At 59.2% G+C, this 14,262-nt stretch overlaps 1 protein-coding gene across 1 annotated transcript in view; it reads right to left on the bottom strand.

Moving 5' to 3' along the window:
* The window catches only part of Cmip (c-Maf inducing protein), a gene marked incomplete at its 5' end in the record, with an annotated part of 185,887 nt that overhangs the window by 7,199 nt on the left and 164,426 nt on the right, over nucleotides 1-14,262 (bottom strand). Inside the window, 5 exon segments of the mRNA XM_005409360.2 lie at nucleotides 956-1,072; nucleotides 3,417-3,524; nucleotides 6,126-6,174; nucleotides 6,446-6,472; nucleotides 7,738-7,803. Of these exon segments, the coding sequence (XP_005409417.1) occupies nucleotides 956-1,072; nucleotides 3,417-3,524; nucleotides 6,126-6,174; nucleotides 6,446-6,472; nucleotides 7,738-7,803 (367 nt within the window).

Below are 14,262 nucleotides of genomic sequence, written 5' to 3'. Positions count from 1 at the left end.
TCTCAGCTCACCACACCCCAGCCACCCTGTCTTTCAACAAGCCTCTTTCTGCCACAGGGCCTTGGTATATGCTGTCCCTGGCTCGCTGCTGACCTCTCCTTGGTCCTCAGAGCTCACTGTAACTCCCATTGCTATGAGAAGCTTGTAATTTTATTTTTATTATTTTGAGACAGGGTCTCACTACGCAGTTCAGGCTGGCCTTGAATGTACCATGTAGCCCTAGCCAGCCTCAAACTTACTGAAATCCTCCTGCTTCAGCCTCCCAAGTGCTGGGATGACGGGTGGGCATCACCATAGCCGGTTTAAAGCCTGAGGCTTTAAAACAGGCCTGCAGATACCCTGATGCTCTTCCCCCTGCATGAAGTTCTCCTCTGTTCCCTGACTAATGAGCCGGTGTCGTGACTCACTTCTACAGCCTGGAATGTGGCAGTGATGTTGCCTGATTCCCAAGGTTAAGCTAAATAGGCAACGCAGCTTCTGCCTGGCTTCTCTTGGGACAGCTGCTGTGGGAGCCTCAGGCTTCTGGGGACTTAGTGGTTGTGGCAGTGGGAAGGCAGGGACAGAGGAGGAGCAGGAGAGTGAAGTACCCAGGACCCGAAAACAAAACAAATGCAGATGCTGGTTTTTTTTTTTTTTTTTTGAGACAAGGTTTCCAGAGTGGCCTCGAACTCACTATCATGGCCTTGAACTTGCAGCAATCCTCCTGACTCAGCCTCCTGAGCGCCGGGATTACAGGTATGCGCCACCACACCCGGCCAATATGTTGTTCTAAGTCCCCGCTTGGGGCTATTCTGCTGCATGGCAGTAAATGACTAGACCAGAGACTGGCCACAACGGGAATGACAGCCATTTGACAAAGGTGCCCACTACACTCAGGAGGGCTGCAGCCGCCCCTGCCTCACCCACCTCTGTGCCCACACAGTCTCCGAGGAGGGGGCCCAAGCCAGCTCCTTACCTCCACCATGGTCTGGTTGCCCCTCAGAGCCAGGAGCATGCAGGGGCCCAGCTTGTTTTCCGCCAGGGAGAGCAGGAATTTTTTGGTCTTGTAACACGAGCCCATGAGGATGTGCACCTGTGGGGGGAGGGCCCAGGTGAGCACAGGGCTGTGGGGCGGGACGGGCGGGCCCGGCCTCCCGCATGCTGGGGACGTAGAGCAGCCCCACTCCGTCCGCACTGGACAGACGGTGAGGCCTTCAGGATCTATGGGCAGTCGCTGGGGACATGTGAGCCATCCCCGCCAGACCTTGAGGACAGAATGCCTATTGCAAAGGGACTCAGGGCGCCGGGGACAGCCACATCCCGAGACAGGGCCGCCGTGGCTGTCGGGGCCTCGGGTCAGCGTTTAATGGACGCCGAGTTCCAGTCGGGATGGAGAGCGTTCTGGAGACGCTTGTTGGAAACCGGTGACCTTGGAACCGTGACAATCAGAAATCAGGAGGCACGGAAGCTTAAATAGGGCACGGTTTCCCTAACACGAGAGACCCCAGCTACAAATGAACAGTGAAATAAGAGGCTAAGGAACGGGCAGGTGGATTCTGCAGGGATGGAAGCGGACAGCCTGGGGGAGGAGGAGGAGGAGGAGGGTGAAACGACCAAGATTCGAGGTGTGTGCGTCAAACCCCCAGGCCGAGTGCAAGCCCCGCTTACGCAAACGTACACTCCTGAAACGCCGTTTCCGAGTGGGTTGTGGTGACGGCTTTGTACCACCACTCAAGGCCACTGAGACGTGGCATTAAAAAATGGATGGAGTGGCCACTTTTAAATTTTATATGTATTTTACCCCATCAAAAAAGCCCCCCACAGCTCCCCTCTGGGGGATCGGGGGCCCCTGGTCCCCTGAATTCCTAACACCGCTGGAACCAGGTGGAAATTTCTGGGCAGCCCTCGCTTGGGGGTGCACAGGCCTGGTCTCATGTGGGGGACAGCATGTTTCACACCCCACTTCCATGCGCTCCGAAGGGCATCTTGGGGAGACTGCTCCCCCGTGTGGTCTGAGGATCGGCAGTCTGTTCCCTCCGGGGTCATGTGCTGGGTGGGTGGGGGTCCCTGACCAAGTCAGCGGGGGAGCCCCCTCCCCCAAGTTCACACGACAGCAAGTGCCCTTCTGGGTTGGAAATGGCAGCTGAAGCCAGGGACCGCAGCCTTGCCGTGGTCTCCATGGAAACCACGCACCTCCATCCCCGCGGCCACCTGCCTCCTCCCCGTGTATATGTATTTTCTGCTCTACCATTAACAACTCTGGCATACAGATGAGAGCTCCTGGCTGGGAGGCTGCCAGCTCCTCAGCGCCCTCACACTGAGTCGCCGCCCCGAGGGGTGGGGGGCTGCTCAGCGTTGGCATGGTAAAACTGTGACGTCAGAGGCGTCCAGAGGGAGGCAGAGGTGAGGACGAGGGAGGTGGCGCAGGCGGGCAGGGCTGGCGGTGCGGGACGCTCAGAAGGAGCCTGGTGGCGGTGGGAGGGTGGAGAGGGAAGAGGAAGGAAGAGGACCTAAAAATAAGCCCCTTCAAGTGGGGCCCCGAGGCAGCGCCTCGCTTTGTCGTCACAGCACAAGCGTCTCCACGGGTGACCCAGCTGCTGGCAGGGATGAGGATAACATCACCCACACAGCGGCCAGCATCTCCGGGCGCAGGCCAGCTCTCTCCCCGCCTTACGGGCGACAGAGCAGCAGCTCAGAGAGCCGAGGGACCAGCCCGAGGTCCGCAAGCCAGTGGGCAGCCGAGCTGCGGCGCGAGCCCAGGTCTGGCGAGTCTGCGAGTGCCGCGCTTTCGCGCCGGCACGTGAGCCTGTCAGTGAGCGGTGTTGCTGAGGTCGCTGGCCACCCTGGCAGAGCATCTGTCCTGGGCAGGAGGAGCGTGTGACCTCCGCCACTGGAAGAAGGGGCTGCCTCTGTCGGAGTGCGCTTGGCCAAAGAAAAGCTCGCAGAGGAGGCCTGTGTGACCCTGGGCAAGGCGCTGAACCTCTCTGGGCCTCCGTTTCCGCCCAGGTGTAAGGAAGTGACGGAGCCTCTGTGCAGATGAGGCAGGCAGGTGGGAGCCCAGCGTGGCCCGGCCACTAAGAAAGGACTGGAAGTCACTGTGGAGGCAGCTAGGGTTCGGTGGCCTCACAACCCTCAGCTGCGGGGGGACAATCACGCTGACCTGGCCACCTCCCTGAAGGGTTAGGTGAGCCGGTGGCTTGGCAGTGCCTTCCAGATTGCCCGGCTCCTGCTAGCCACTCAGTCTCCCACACCACTACACGCGCCCCCCGCGTGTCCCCGCCTCCCAGAGCTCCTGGCTCAGACAGGAGATGAGCAGGTGACAGTCATCACTTCTCTGTGACCAGCACCGCGCTGGCCTGGACACGGGCGGGCAGGCGACAGCATGCTTGGGGCAGCCAGCCCCGCACGCAGCCCAGCAGCCCCGCTCTGCAGCGTACCATGCTGGCGAACAGCTCCCCGTCATCGTCACAGGCCACCCCGCCGGGGCTGTAGAGCTGGAACCAGCCGTCCTTGCCGGCTCGCACGCTCAGCAGGCATGAGTGCACCTGCGGGCAGAGGAGACACGGGTCTAGTCAGTTTCCCACACGGCTGGTGACAGCGGGACCGGAGGCTGCAAGGGACATGCTGGAGCCCCAGCAAGCCCAGCAGTCGGGAAATCTCTCTCACTTTGCTTCATCCGTGGCTCTCGGCCTTGTATTGAACTCCACGGAGGCAGCGGGGAACACTGGGGTCTCCAGGCCCAGGGGGACCTGAGTTGTGTGCCCTCCCCGGGGCTGGGGACCAGGGCTCTCCAACGCAGCCGCTCTGCCTCAGCCTCCTTTCCTGTAGTCCTTCTGGGAGGGCCATTTCCTTTCCTTCTTTCCTACACAAGGCTGGGTCTCTGTCCCTGTCCCCACTGGGCTTCTGCTGCCCCCGTCGCAGACCCTCTCGGGTGTCTGCCTCCTTCCTCCCCATTTCCTGTCTTCGCCTGTGTGTGCCGCACCCTCCCTGGGTCCCAGTCCCGCTAAGCCCTCCAATGCGTATGTGTCCCCCTCTGTGAGGGGTCTCCATCCATGGTCAGGGTGATGTCAGCACCCAAAGCACAGCCCTTGAATTCCTTCCCAGAGCGGTGTGTGTCCCCGTGTATGCACACACGCATGTGCATCTGGGAGGAATTCCTCATGCACTCACTCGGGCCCGCTGTGATGAAAGACAGGACACACACAGGCCTTTGTCTGTCACGCCCCTCCCTCTCGTCCTTAGGAGCAGCTGAGAGAGCCGTCAGTCCTTCAGGAGCAAGGGACAATCTGCCACAGGGAGCCAGGTGCGGCAGGAAGCCGGTCATGGCCCATGCACGAGCACAGAGGGTGCAGAGGCAGTGAGCTTTTATGTCTTCCCAAGCCTCAACTACCCCACTTCACAGAAAATTAGAACTCAAGGGTATGAAATGCTGCTGCTCAAAAACTATGGCAAAGAATTTAAGGGGAAGCTGAGGCAGGAAGGTTGTAAATTCGAGCTCAGTCCAGGTACGGCCTGAGGGTGGGGATATAACTCAGTATGAAGGTCTTGGGTTCAATCCCCAATGCTAGGGGAAAAAAAAAAAGGTCCAAGAGGAGAAACAGAGCCACAGGCAACAGCCTGCTGGGGGCTTTATGCGGGCTCCTGAATCCTCCCTAACCTGCAGCCTCCTGAGGCCTAACCAAGGTGCCTGCTGGGAAACCCCCAGCAGCTCGCCCTGCCTCTTCCTTCTGAGAAGCAGCTAGTGCTACGTCTATTCTCTAAGTTCAAAGTCTGAGTTTGAGACAAAGGGCCCCTCTCCAGGAGAGGCCTGTGGAGCTGTCTTCGCACCCTGTAAGGGAGGACCGAGGCTGAACCCCGTTGGGACGACCACTGGGCCTGGCCGCGCCTCAGCTCCTCCCCAGCATTTGTGCTTCCCCCGGAGCCCGAGGGTTGAGAGCGGGTTTCAGAGCCGAATCCTAGAAATGGGCTTTGTGAGGTGGCCCGAAGACCATGTCAGAACCACGTAGGTGGTGGTTCAAAATGTAGATGCGGTCCAGTCCAGATCCAGAGACCCAGGCATGCCGGGGCGTGTGGGGCCTGTGGGGGTCTCACACAGGCAAGGCCTTTGGTCTGTGTGTCCCCAGATGCCATCTCAGACCCCACCCTGTGGCCCAGCGCTGGCTTTTCCAGGCCCGAGTCCAGTTTCCAGCCCCGAGTCCAGTTTCCAGCCCCGCTTCGGTCCTTTCAGCCAAACCCACACGCTCGGCCCCTCCTCCTCCAGGAAGCCGTCCTGGGGGCCCTAGAGAGAGCGCCTCGCTTCCGCCTTTGCCATCCTGCTCCCTGCTCTGCTAGGCACACACGTCCAGGCCTATCCCCGTCACATTTCAGAACCCGTGCGCAGGTTGTGGTGGGCCCAGAGCCCCTGGGGGGCGTCCCAGGGTGCAGTGCCTGGTGAGGTACATGGGCCTGGAGCCAGCCATGCTGGGCTCGGTCCTGCGAGGCTGCGGTCCAGCCGTGCTCCCTCGGGGAGGTGACCACATCAGTCTGCTGCACTCTGAAAGGAGGTGTCTCTGACGTAACTTGGGCTGAGTGGGTGCAGGCACGAGCCTGCCAGGACCAGCCTGTCACGAGGGCCAGGTGCCAACACGAGGACACCGCGATGCTGTGGCGCCTTCCTAGCTGACATGCACGGGCTCCGGTGGGCATCCATCCTGTCCCTGGAAACCTCGCTTTTCTGAGGGACATCATGGCCGCTCCAGGAGGCCCCTGGCTGTCGCACTCAGGAAAGGAAGACCAGGTCAGGTTTCAGTTCAGAGCCCTTCCTCACCCTGAACCACGGAACATCAGCATCCAGGCAGCCCCTCCTAAGTCCAGGCCTCTGTGGCACACAGAAGCCTCCAGCCAGGGGGACTCGACCTCTGAGGTCACAGGCAACACCAGCACGACAGTGGGTCCTACGTGCGTGGCCGTCCACACTCACAGTGAGGGGCCTCTGAACTGTACCGGGTGCCTGGTGACAAGCAGCCCCCGGAGCCTTAGGAGGTGTCTGAGAAGCTGTCCCTGACAGCTGTCTGCGATGCCGAGGAAGGGTTCCTGGGGCCAGGAGTGCAGCGCGGGAGAGGCCCTGGGTTCCACTCCCTGCACCTGGAAAACAAACACGGACTCACCTCTTGTCGAGGGTCTTCCGCAAACCTCTGAATCACGTACTTCAGCTCCCTGGAAAAGACCAGGCGGGGGGAGAATCAGCCACAGGCCTGGGTGCATGCGGGGGGGCCGAGGCGCAGGGCAGGAGGGGGCTGTGTCACAAAAGCAACTGGGCAGGTGGGGCAGATGGGGACGCAGGCGCAGCCGCAGCCGCGTTTCCTTGGCCATGCATCACAGGATGCAGCGCTGGGGACAGGCAGGAAGGAGGCTGGCCGCAGCGGGGCGGCCTCAGGACAGAGGCCACGCATGCGAGGAGGTGAGGGGGCGCGGCCCGGGTACTCACTTGGTGAACTTCTCGTGTGCGAGAGCTCTGCAGCGGAAACAGAGGAAAGCAGTCAGTGCGGCATGGAAAGCGGCCCGGGGCTCAGAGCATCCTCCCGGGACTCCCGGCCCCCACGGGACCCGAGGAAGGAGGGGGCGTGGAGGGGGCGTTGGGGAGGAAAGGCTGCCGTTCTGTCCCTGCCCAAAGCTCCAACAAAGGGCCTCTTTGGGGAGGCGACAGAGGACGAGGCTGAGCCCCAAGGCCACCATCAGGCCCACGCCTGTCCACAGCAGTGACCCCGAGGGTGAGGGTGTGTGTAGGGGCTCCAGGGACCCAGGTGTGTTTGTCAATCCTTCCACAATTACGGCCGTGCTAATTACCGCCGCGCATGGGCAGGCAAGCGGGACCTGCTGCCGCGCGAACGGCATCCTGGGCCCTGTCAGGTGCACCCTGGGGCCTGTGGGGACGGCGCCGCCGCCAGTGACGCCACAGCCCTTTGGAGAGCACTGCGGCTCCCAGGAGTCAGATTTCTCCGGTCTCCAGCCCTGAGGGGGCCGTGGGGACTGGCAGGGCCAGCAAATAGGGCCATTACCGAGTGTAATGTCCCCTCTGGGGAGCTGCATTTCACAAACACAGGCTTGTTAATGGGCTCCGGAGAGAGGGCGCGAACCCCCAAAGCCACAACAGAGGCCTGGAGGCCTGAGCACTGCCCTCAGCTCGCTACCAGGATGAGGACCAGCAGGAGAGGACGGGGCCCCTTGTGGCCCAACTGATGCACGGTGGAGCATGAGCTAATGGGAAGGGTACCGTGTTTCGCATGCCTTTGGCTTTTACTGACCCCTTGGAGGGGGCGTGGCAGGTATCACTACTGTACTCCCATCTGAAGGGTAATAAAAACTGCTACTTCAGAGCAGGGCTTGGTGGCGCACACCTGTAATCCCAGGACTTGGGAGGCTGAGGCAGGAGCATCACCGTGATTTGAAGGCCAGCCTGAGCTACTTAGTGAGTTGGAGACTAGCCTATAAAAGATCCTGTCTCAAAACAACAGCAACAAAAACTGCTACCCTGACTGCACTCTGCTGTGTTCTGTGCTCCGAGAATCTTCCCAAGGAGCTGGTGAGGCCCGAGGCCACTCCTCCCGTGCCCCCAGTTTTCAGAGAGAGGGCAGGGAGAGCTGGGCCTCACAGAGTAACTGACCCCTGCATCTTTGGCTGTGCGTCACCAGCCTTCTCACTGTGACTTGGCATGTCCCTGGAAGTGACAGTACCACCCCCCACTTAACTCACATTCTGGGGCCTGGGGTGCGAACTTACTCTTTGGGGAATGGAATGGGTTGAAGCAGGCTGGCCAGAGATGGTCTCCAGTCATCGTAGTCCGACCTAGGGTGAGAAGGACAGTGACGGTGAGGCGTGGCCAGCAGACAGGACCCACGCTGCCCCCTCACTTCAGTCTGGGTCTTATGTCCCGAATGCGGCTCGAGGGTCCCCAGACAAACCACCCCGGCTAAGGTATGGCGGCTGGGGTCAGCTAGGTCTCACCCTCCGGGATCACACCTTCCTTGCCCTTGAACGGGGCTCCACCATCACTGTTCATTCCCTCTTTGGACCCTCTGGGGATGTCAGGGGTGAACTGTGTGCCCCCCAAATCTATATGCTGCCCCTGGAATCTCCAAATGTGAGTGTATTTGACAGGACTCCGAGGAAGCCAAATGACAGCACTATGGTGGGTCCTGGCCTGACCAGTCTGACCAACGTCCTCATAAAAAGGAGGAATTTAAACCGGATGTGGTAGTGAACACCTATAATCCCAGCACTCAGGAGGCTGAGGCAGGAGGATCGCCTCCAACTGGAGGCCAGCTGGGGCTACATAGTGAGTTCAAAAGCTAGGATTATAGGCGTGAGCCACCACGCCGGCACTGTAGACTGACTCGCGGGAGGTGAAAGCCACATGCTGCTATTTGAAGTTTGGATCAAGGCTCCTGATTTATTGGCTACTGTTACTCCTGCTTCTCTCCTTCTACACCCCATGCGAACAGCAGTCTCAGCAGTAACAGTAATGAAAACTCCAAACTAACAGAAGCTCGGATTTCATCAGCACTTCCTACAGGCGTGGCATTACACAAGAGCTCCAGGCCCCAACTGCTTTGCCCTGCACAAAGAGCACAATGACGTAAACAGCACCAGCCCTACGCGGGCGGTAAGGAAGCGCGAGGCTCAGAGAGGTGAAGCGACTGTTCAAGCTCACGCAGCTCCGGCTGAGGAGACGCAGAGCAGTCCAGGCTTTCTCTGGCTCAGATCCTTCACGCCCACCTGGCTTCAAAGACTGCAGCACAACGCCAGACAGCAGCTTGGGCAGGGAAATGGGGCTCAGACAATGGGCTCATGACAGATGAAGAGGCTTCTGCACAGCAAAGGAAACTAAACCAGCTGGGTGACGAGACAACCTACAGAACGGCTGCCAGCTACTACTCAGAGAGGACTAATACCAGAGCATAAAACAGAACTAAAAAAAAAATTAGACTCCCCCCAAAGCAAAGACCCAATCAAAAAGTGGGCACACCTCTCAGAGGAAGAAGTGTCAACGGCCAACAGTCACACGAAACAACGTTCACCACTGCTGGCCCTCAAAGAAATGCAGATGAAAGCAACACAGCTCCATCTTACCCCAGGAAGGATGGCCATCCGCAAGAAATCAAATAGTAACAGGTGCTGGCGAGGCTGAAGGGGAAACGGAACCCTTCCGCGCTGCCCATGGGAGGGAGTGCCGGCTAGTACAACCACTTGGGAAGACAATGTGGAGATTCCTCAGAAAACTAGAAGTGGAAATTCCACTTGACCCAGCTGTTCCTCTTCCGGGTATCTTGCTCCGAAAGTTATAGACACAATACAGTGATGCAGGCATGCTCATGCTTGAAGTGGCACAACCCCTAATAGCTCAATCTTGGAAGCGGCCTATGTATCCATCATCAGATGGATGGATAAAGAAAATGCGGTATTTACACACGACGGAGCACGACTCCGCCACAAAGGAAGATAAAACTGGGTTATTTGTAGGAACAGGGATGCACCTTGAGACCACAGTGCTTAGCGAAATAAGTCAGACACACAAGTTGAAATATCACATTGTTTCTACGAGGAGCCCAAAATAAAAATAAAGAGCAAAATAAAAGAGATACACTTTTTGCAAACGGGAAAGGGACCAAGAGATGGAGGGAAGGGAGAAGGGGCATAAAAAAGGATTTTGATGTGTACATGCGCCAGCGCTACACAAGGACTGCAGTCGTTACGCACTGCAGACACGGACTGATAAACAGTAACAACTGGAAAGGGACTGAACTGATCTGGAGCAGAGCAGAGGGCTGAGGCAGACCCGCTTTGCTCTACTTCACTTGACCCGCCTGGAGGGCCTCCTGCCCAGGATGTCCACACAGCCAGCAGAGGCGAGTTTCTCTCTCTCGGTCAACACAGCCAGGAGCCGGGCAGAGGCCAGGCACCAGGACCAGGTGGTCACCAGAGCCACACCACAGTGCTGGGTTAAGCTGGGCACACGTGTCGCACTCAGCCCAACGCTGGGAAGACCCTGTCGACAGCAGACCTTATCTGACGGGTACAGCACAAGTCACTGAGCACCCGTGTGTGGGGACCTGTGCCAAGCGCCAGGCCTGCGTCACCCCGTGGAAGCTCCGAGACCCCACAGAAACCCCTAGTGCAGACCAGGGGTATTGGGCAGCTGGCCAGCTGATGGCACTGTGCAGCCAGCATTCAGATGACCCCGTGTCGGAAGAGGACCGCGGACGCATGGGATGCCTTGTGACTCGCAGGACACAGTGGGACCCGGGTTCGCCTGCAGCAGAACCGATGCTGAGGAGTCTCGCCCCGGGACAGCAGATGCCAACAGGAGACAAGCTGAAGGGGGAGCGGGGGAGGGCGGCCAGGCTGCGGCCCTGGGCTGGGGCAGGAGGCTGGCATGAGGGTCTCAGCCCAGGGACCTGATTCTTGGCCCTACTATCCCAGGATGGAGACAGGCAGACCCTGTTGCCTGGGGTTTTGGGTGCACATCCGCATCTGCTGAACCCTCATCTCCTTCCTGGGGTCACCCCTTTTGCAGCCGGCTGGCCTCCCCTGGGGAACCTCGCCCTCCTGCTGAAGTCCCCCTGCCGTATGGCTTCCAGAAACCTAAGTGTGACCACAACACGCTCCCACCACCCCACTTCACAGGCCGAGAGGCAGGGAGGGTTGGCCCCGGGCCGCGTCTGCTTTACCCGCCAAATGCCCCAGGACTCACCCAGGGACAGCCGGTTCACAGCTGCGGAGGAGGGCTGTTTCCCTGGGTCACAAGGGGCACGTACTACTTTTTCTGTTTTTAACTTAAAAAAATAAAGTTTGATGCATGTAGAATGTCGTTAAGTACAGGACTCTGAGGGGACTTTACATCACCCATAATCAGAGTGGGACTCGTAGGAGGCGGAGTGGGGACTCCTGGGGCCCCTTCGAAGTGGGATGCAGCAGCCTCCAGGGGGGCCTGCAGCTGGCGTTTGGGAGCCTCGTGGGTGGGGCTCTTGCTGGCAGCCCCAGCACAGGCCCTGGTGGCCGGCGAGTCCTGGCCATGGGTGTGCAGAGGGCAGGGCGGCCTGGCTGTTGTAGGAGGCCTTTGGCAATACTGCTGTCCCCTCTGGCCAAGCCTGGCCCAGCCTGGAAGGGAGGGCAGCAGGCAGGGCTGGGAGGCCTCACTGCCCACTGGGAGGAAGAGAGAGCAGGCTCTCTGGGCCTGGGGCACGAGGAGGGAGGGAGGAGGGCCTGAGCGTGATGTGGGGCTCCGGCAGGAGTTGGGTAACCTGCACTCAAACTTCATCTCCCATTCACGGGGCCAGGCTGGCTTTACTTATTTTATTTTATTTTATTTTATTTTGAGACAGGGTCTCCCTATGGAGTTCAGACTGGCCTTGAGCTCACTTTGTAGCTGAGGCTGGTCTCGAACTTGCAGCAATCTTCCTGCCCCAGCCTCCCGAGTGCTGGGATTACAGGCATGCGCTATCACGCCCAGCAAAAAATCTACTGTGTTTTGTCGGTTTTTTCCTTTATTTTTTTGGTACTGGGAATTGAACTTAGGACCTTGCGCTTGCCAGGCAGGCACTTGTGCTGCTGAGCTATATCCCCAGCCCCAGGCTGGCTTTAGAGCCGTGTCTTGCACACGAGAGACGGAGGTGCAGAGAGGCCAAGACACCTGCTGAAGGCCACAGAGTGGATGAGAGGACCTGATCGGGCTTTTCAGGCGCCGAGCCACAGTCTCCCCCTGCCGCCCGCCCAGCTGGAGTCTAACCCGAGCTGTCCAGGGACAAGAGGCTGCCTGCCAGCCGCACCCCTCCTCCCCAGTCATCGGCAATCCCGCAGGCACCAGGAGGGTGAAGCCCTGCCTCCCCGTCACCCTCAACCTGCTTTACTTGCTGCCAGTACCATCGGGGCCCACTGGCCCTACGTGCACCGGAGAGCCTGCGCTTCTACTGTGGCTTTGTGGCCTGGGAATGAGCATTTTAAAATTTCTGAAGACCCACCCATCTGCCCATCTTGTCAGTCCACCCATCCACCGCCAATCCAGACACACGCAGGGTGACAAGAGCCCGCCTGCGCCTCGGGCTGCTGGGTGCCAGGCAGTGACCAGCGCTTTACTTCATTCTCAAAGCAGCCCAGACAACTAGAACTCGAGGACGCGGGGCTCTTCCCCTAGTGCACAGCTGGGGAAACTGCGGCTCTGAGAAGCAGACTTGTTGGAATTCACAGGAAGAGCAGAGCAGCGGGGATGGAGCCGTACCGAGCTGGGTGCCTTCCGGGCCAGGTGTTCAAGCCGCTGGAGCGGGTGCCTGTGCCTTGGGGTCTTGCCCAGCAGGCTGTGGGTGCGGGGTCCCTCAATCCACCAGACCCCACAGCAATCGAAGGTCAAGGCCACTGTCCTGGACCCAGGATCTCACCCAAACTCCTGCTCCCCCTCAGTCTTGTGGGATTCAGTTTCCACGCTCCTGAGCCCCCCTTTCCTGTGCTGGGGGAGCGTGGCACTTGGGGAAGGAACACGTGGCGCTCCCCTCCCAGCCCCCACACTCCAACTTCTACTCAGCCTCCCGTTCCTAGGACACCTGCAAATCGCTGCATTTCCAGGAGGACCCAAGGGGCGGGGCCTTCATCCAGCCGAGCTGCAGCCCATCAAGGGCTCTGTGGGCAAAGCAGTGGCCGACCAGGAAGAACAGGACACAGTAGCCCCGCAGCTTGTCTGTCCCGGGCTGAGGCCCCGTGCGCACTGCAGCCCACCCCACCCGTGGGGCACTTGCAGCCCCGCTCTGGGCACGTGGCCCCCAGGGTCTGCAGGCCGAGGGCAGGGAGCGGGCAGCACGGAGCCCGGCCTGCTAAAAGTGTGCAGCACACTGCAGTGAGCGTGAATAAACAGCTGGCCAAGTGCACGTGTGAGCTGCACTCGGGGGCCCTGCGTGAGCGCTGGCTCTGCCCTGCTGCGCTCGCCCTGCCTGGCCCCCAGCCACATCCCTTCCTCTGCCCCAGCCTGGCCCACACTGGCTGTTTCAGTTGACCTGGACTTTCCATCCTTCCCCTTTTCAAGGGTCTTCAGAGGATTTTCAGTTTCTCAGGTAACTTTCATTTGTGTTTTTTTTATAATTTTTTTTTTCTGGGTACCGGGAATCGAACTCATGACCTCAGGCTTGCCAGGTAAGTGCTTATGCTGCTGTGCTATCTCCCCAGCCCCCATTTGTGTTTTTTTTTTTTTGAGACACAATCACGCTACGTAGTTCCAACTGGCCTTGAAGTTACTACATAGCCCAGGCTGGTCTCTAGCTTGAGGCGATCTTCCTGCCTCAGCCTCCCAAGTGCTAGGATTAGAGGTGTGTGCCACCACTCCCAGCTATTTGGGGAACTTGCAAAGGTGCTGATTTCTAATGATGCCAGGGCCTTCCTGGGGGACAACACGGAGCAATTACTCGGGACTGTGCCTTTCAGACACTGTCCCCCAGCTCTTGGCAGATGGGGGGTGGCTACACTGTCCTGCACGCCTGGAAACAGCACTGCCCTCCCCTACGGACAGACACGGCCCCCACATGCCTTTAGCCAATGCCTCAATTCCACATTAAATCATCTTTCCCTTCACAAGCACATGCGCACATGGGCACACTGCAACACTGACAAGAAGCCAGCGCTGGGAATCTGCAACAGTCCTGGCACCCATTTCACAGACCACAAAACCGAGGCCACGAGCAAGAATGCCACCTACAGCTCCACAGTGGGTAAGTCACATGGCCATTGCTCCTCAGGGCTCAGTACAAGCGTCTGTGAGCACACTGAAAGGCTGGTCTCCGTGCCCAAATGTGTTGGTAACTTCATGGGGTACCTCACCTCAACACTGCCATCTTCGACAGCAGACACTGCTGGGATGGTAGATCCCAGCGCATTGCATCACCCATGCGCCCACCCTGTGCCGGGAGCAAGCCACCCCTCTGGCCTTCCCACCCACATGCTGAGACGGGTGCCAGCATGCCACCTGTCCTTCTGGGAGCCGCGGTGGGGGGACACATGGTCCACCATGTCACAAGCTAGGAGGGAGCACACGGGGTCTGAGCCCAGTCTGGCTGGAGCTGAATTGCCGTTCCCAGCACACCCAGCACCCGGGCCCTCTGCGCTGTGGGGCAGGGTGTTTGCGTCCAGCTTGTCTGAGGCCCCCCATGAGCCAGAGACCACGCGGCCACCTGGGTTCAAAACAGCAAGTTCAGAACCTGAACTGTTCAGAGTTCAGAAAATAAACTCATAAGGCCCGGAGCTCCCGGAGGTAAAGAGGCTTCTGGA

The sequence above is a fragment of the Chinchilla lanigera genome, unplaced genomic scaffold (assembly GCF_000276665.1).
Source record: "Chinchilla lanigera isolate Chin_1 unplaced genomic scaffold, ChiLan1.0 scaffold00121, whole genome shotgun sequence".
Taxonomy (NCBI): domain Eukaryota; kingdom Metazoa; phylum Chordata; class Mammalia; order Rodentia; family Chinchillidae; genus Chinchilla; species Chinchilla lanigera.
Note: the sequence above shows the minus strand (reverse complement) of the source record. Positions and strands in the feature narration are given on the sequence as shown.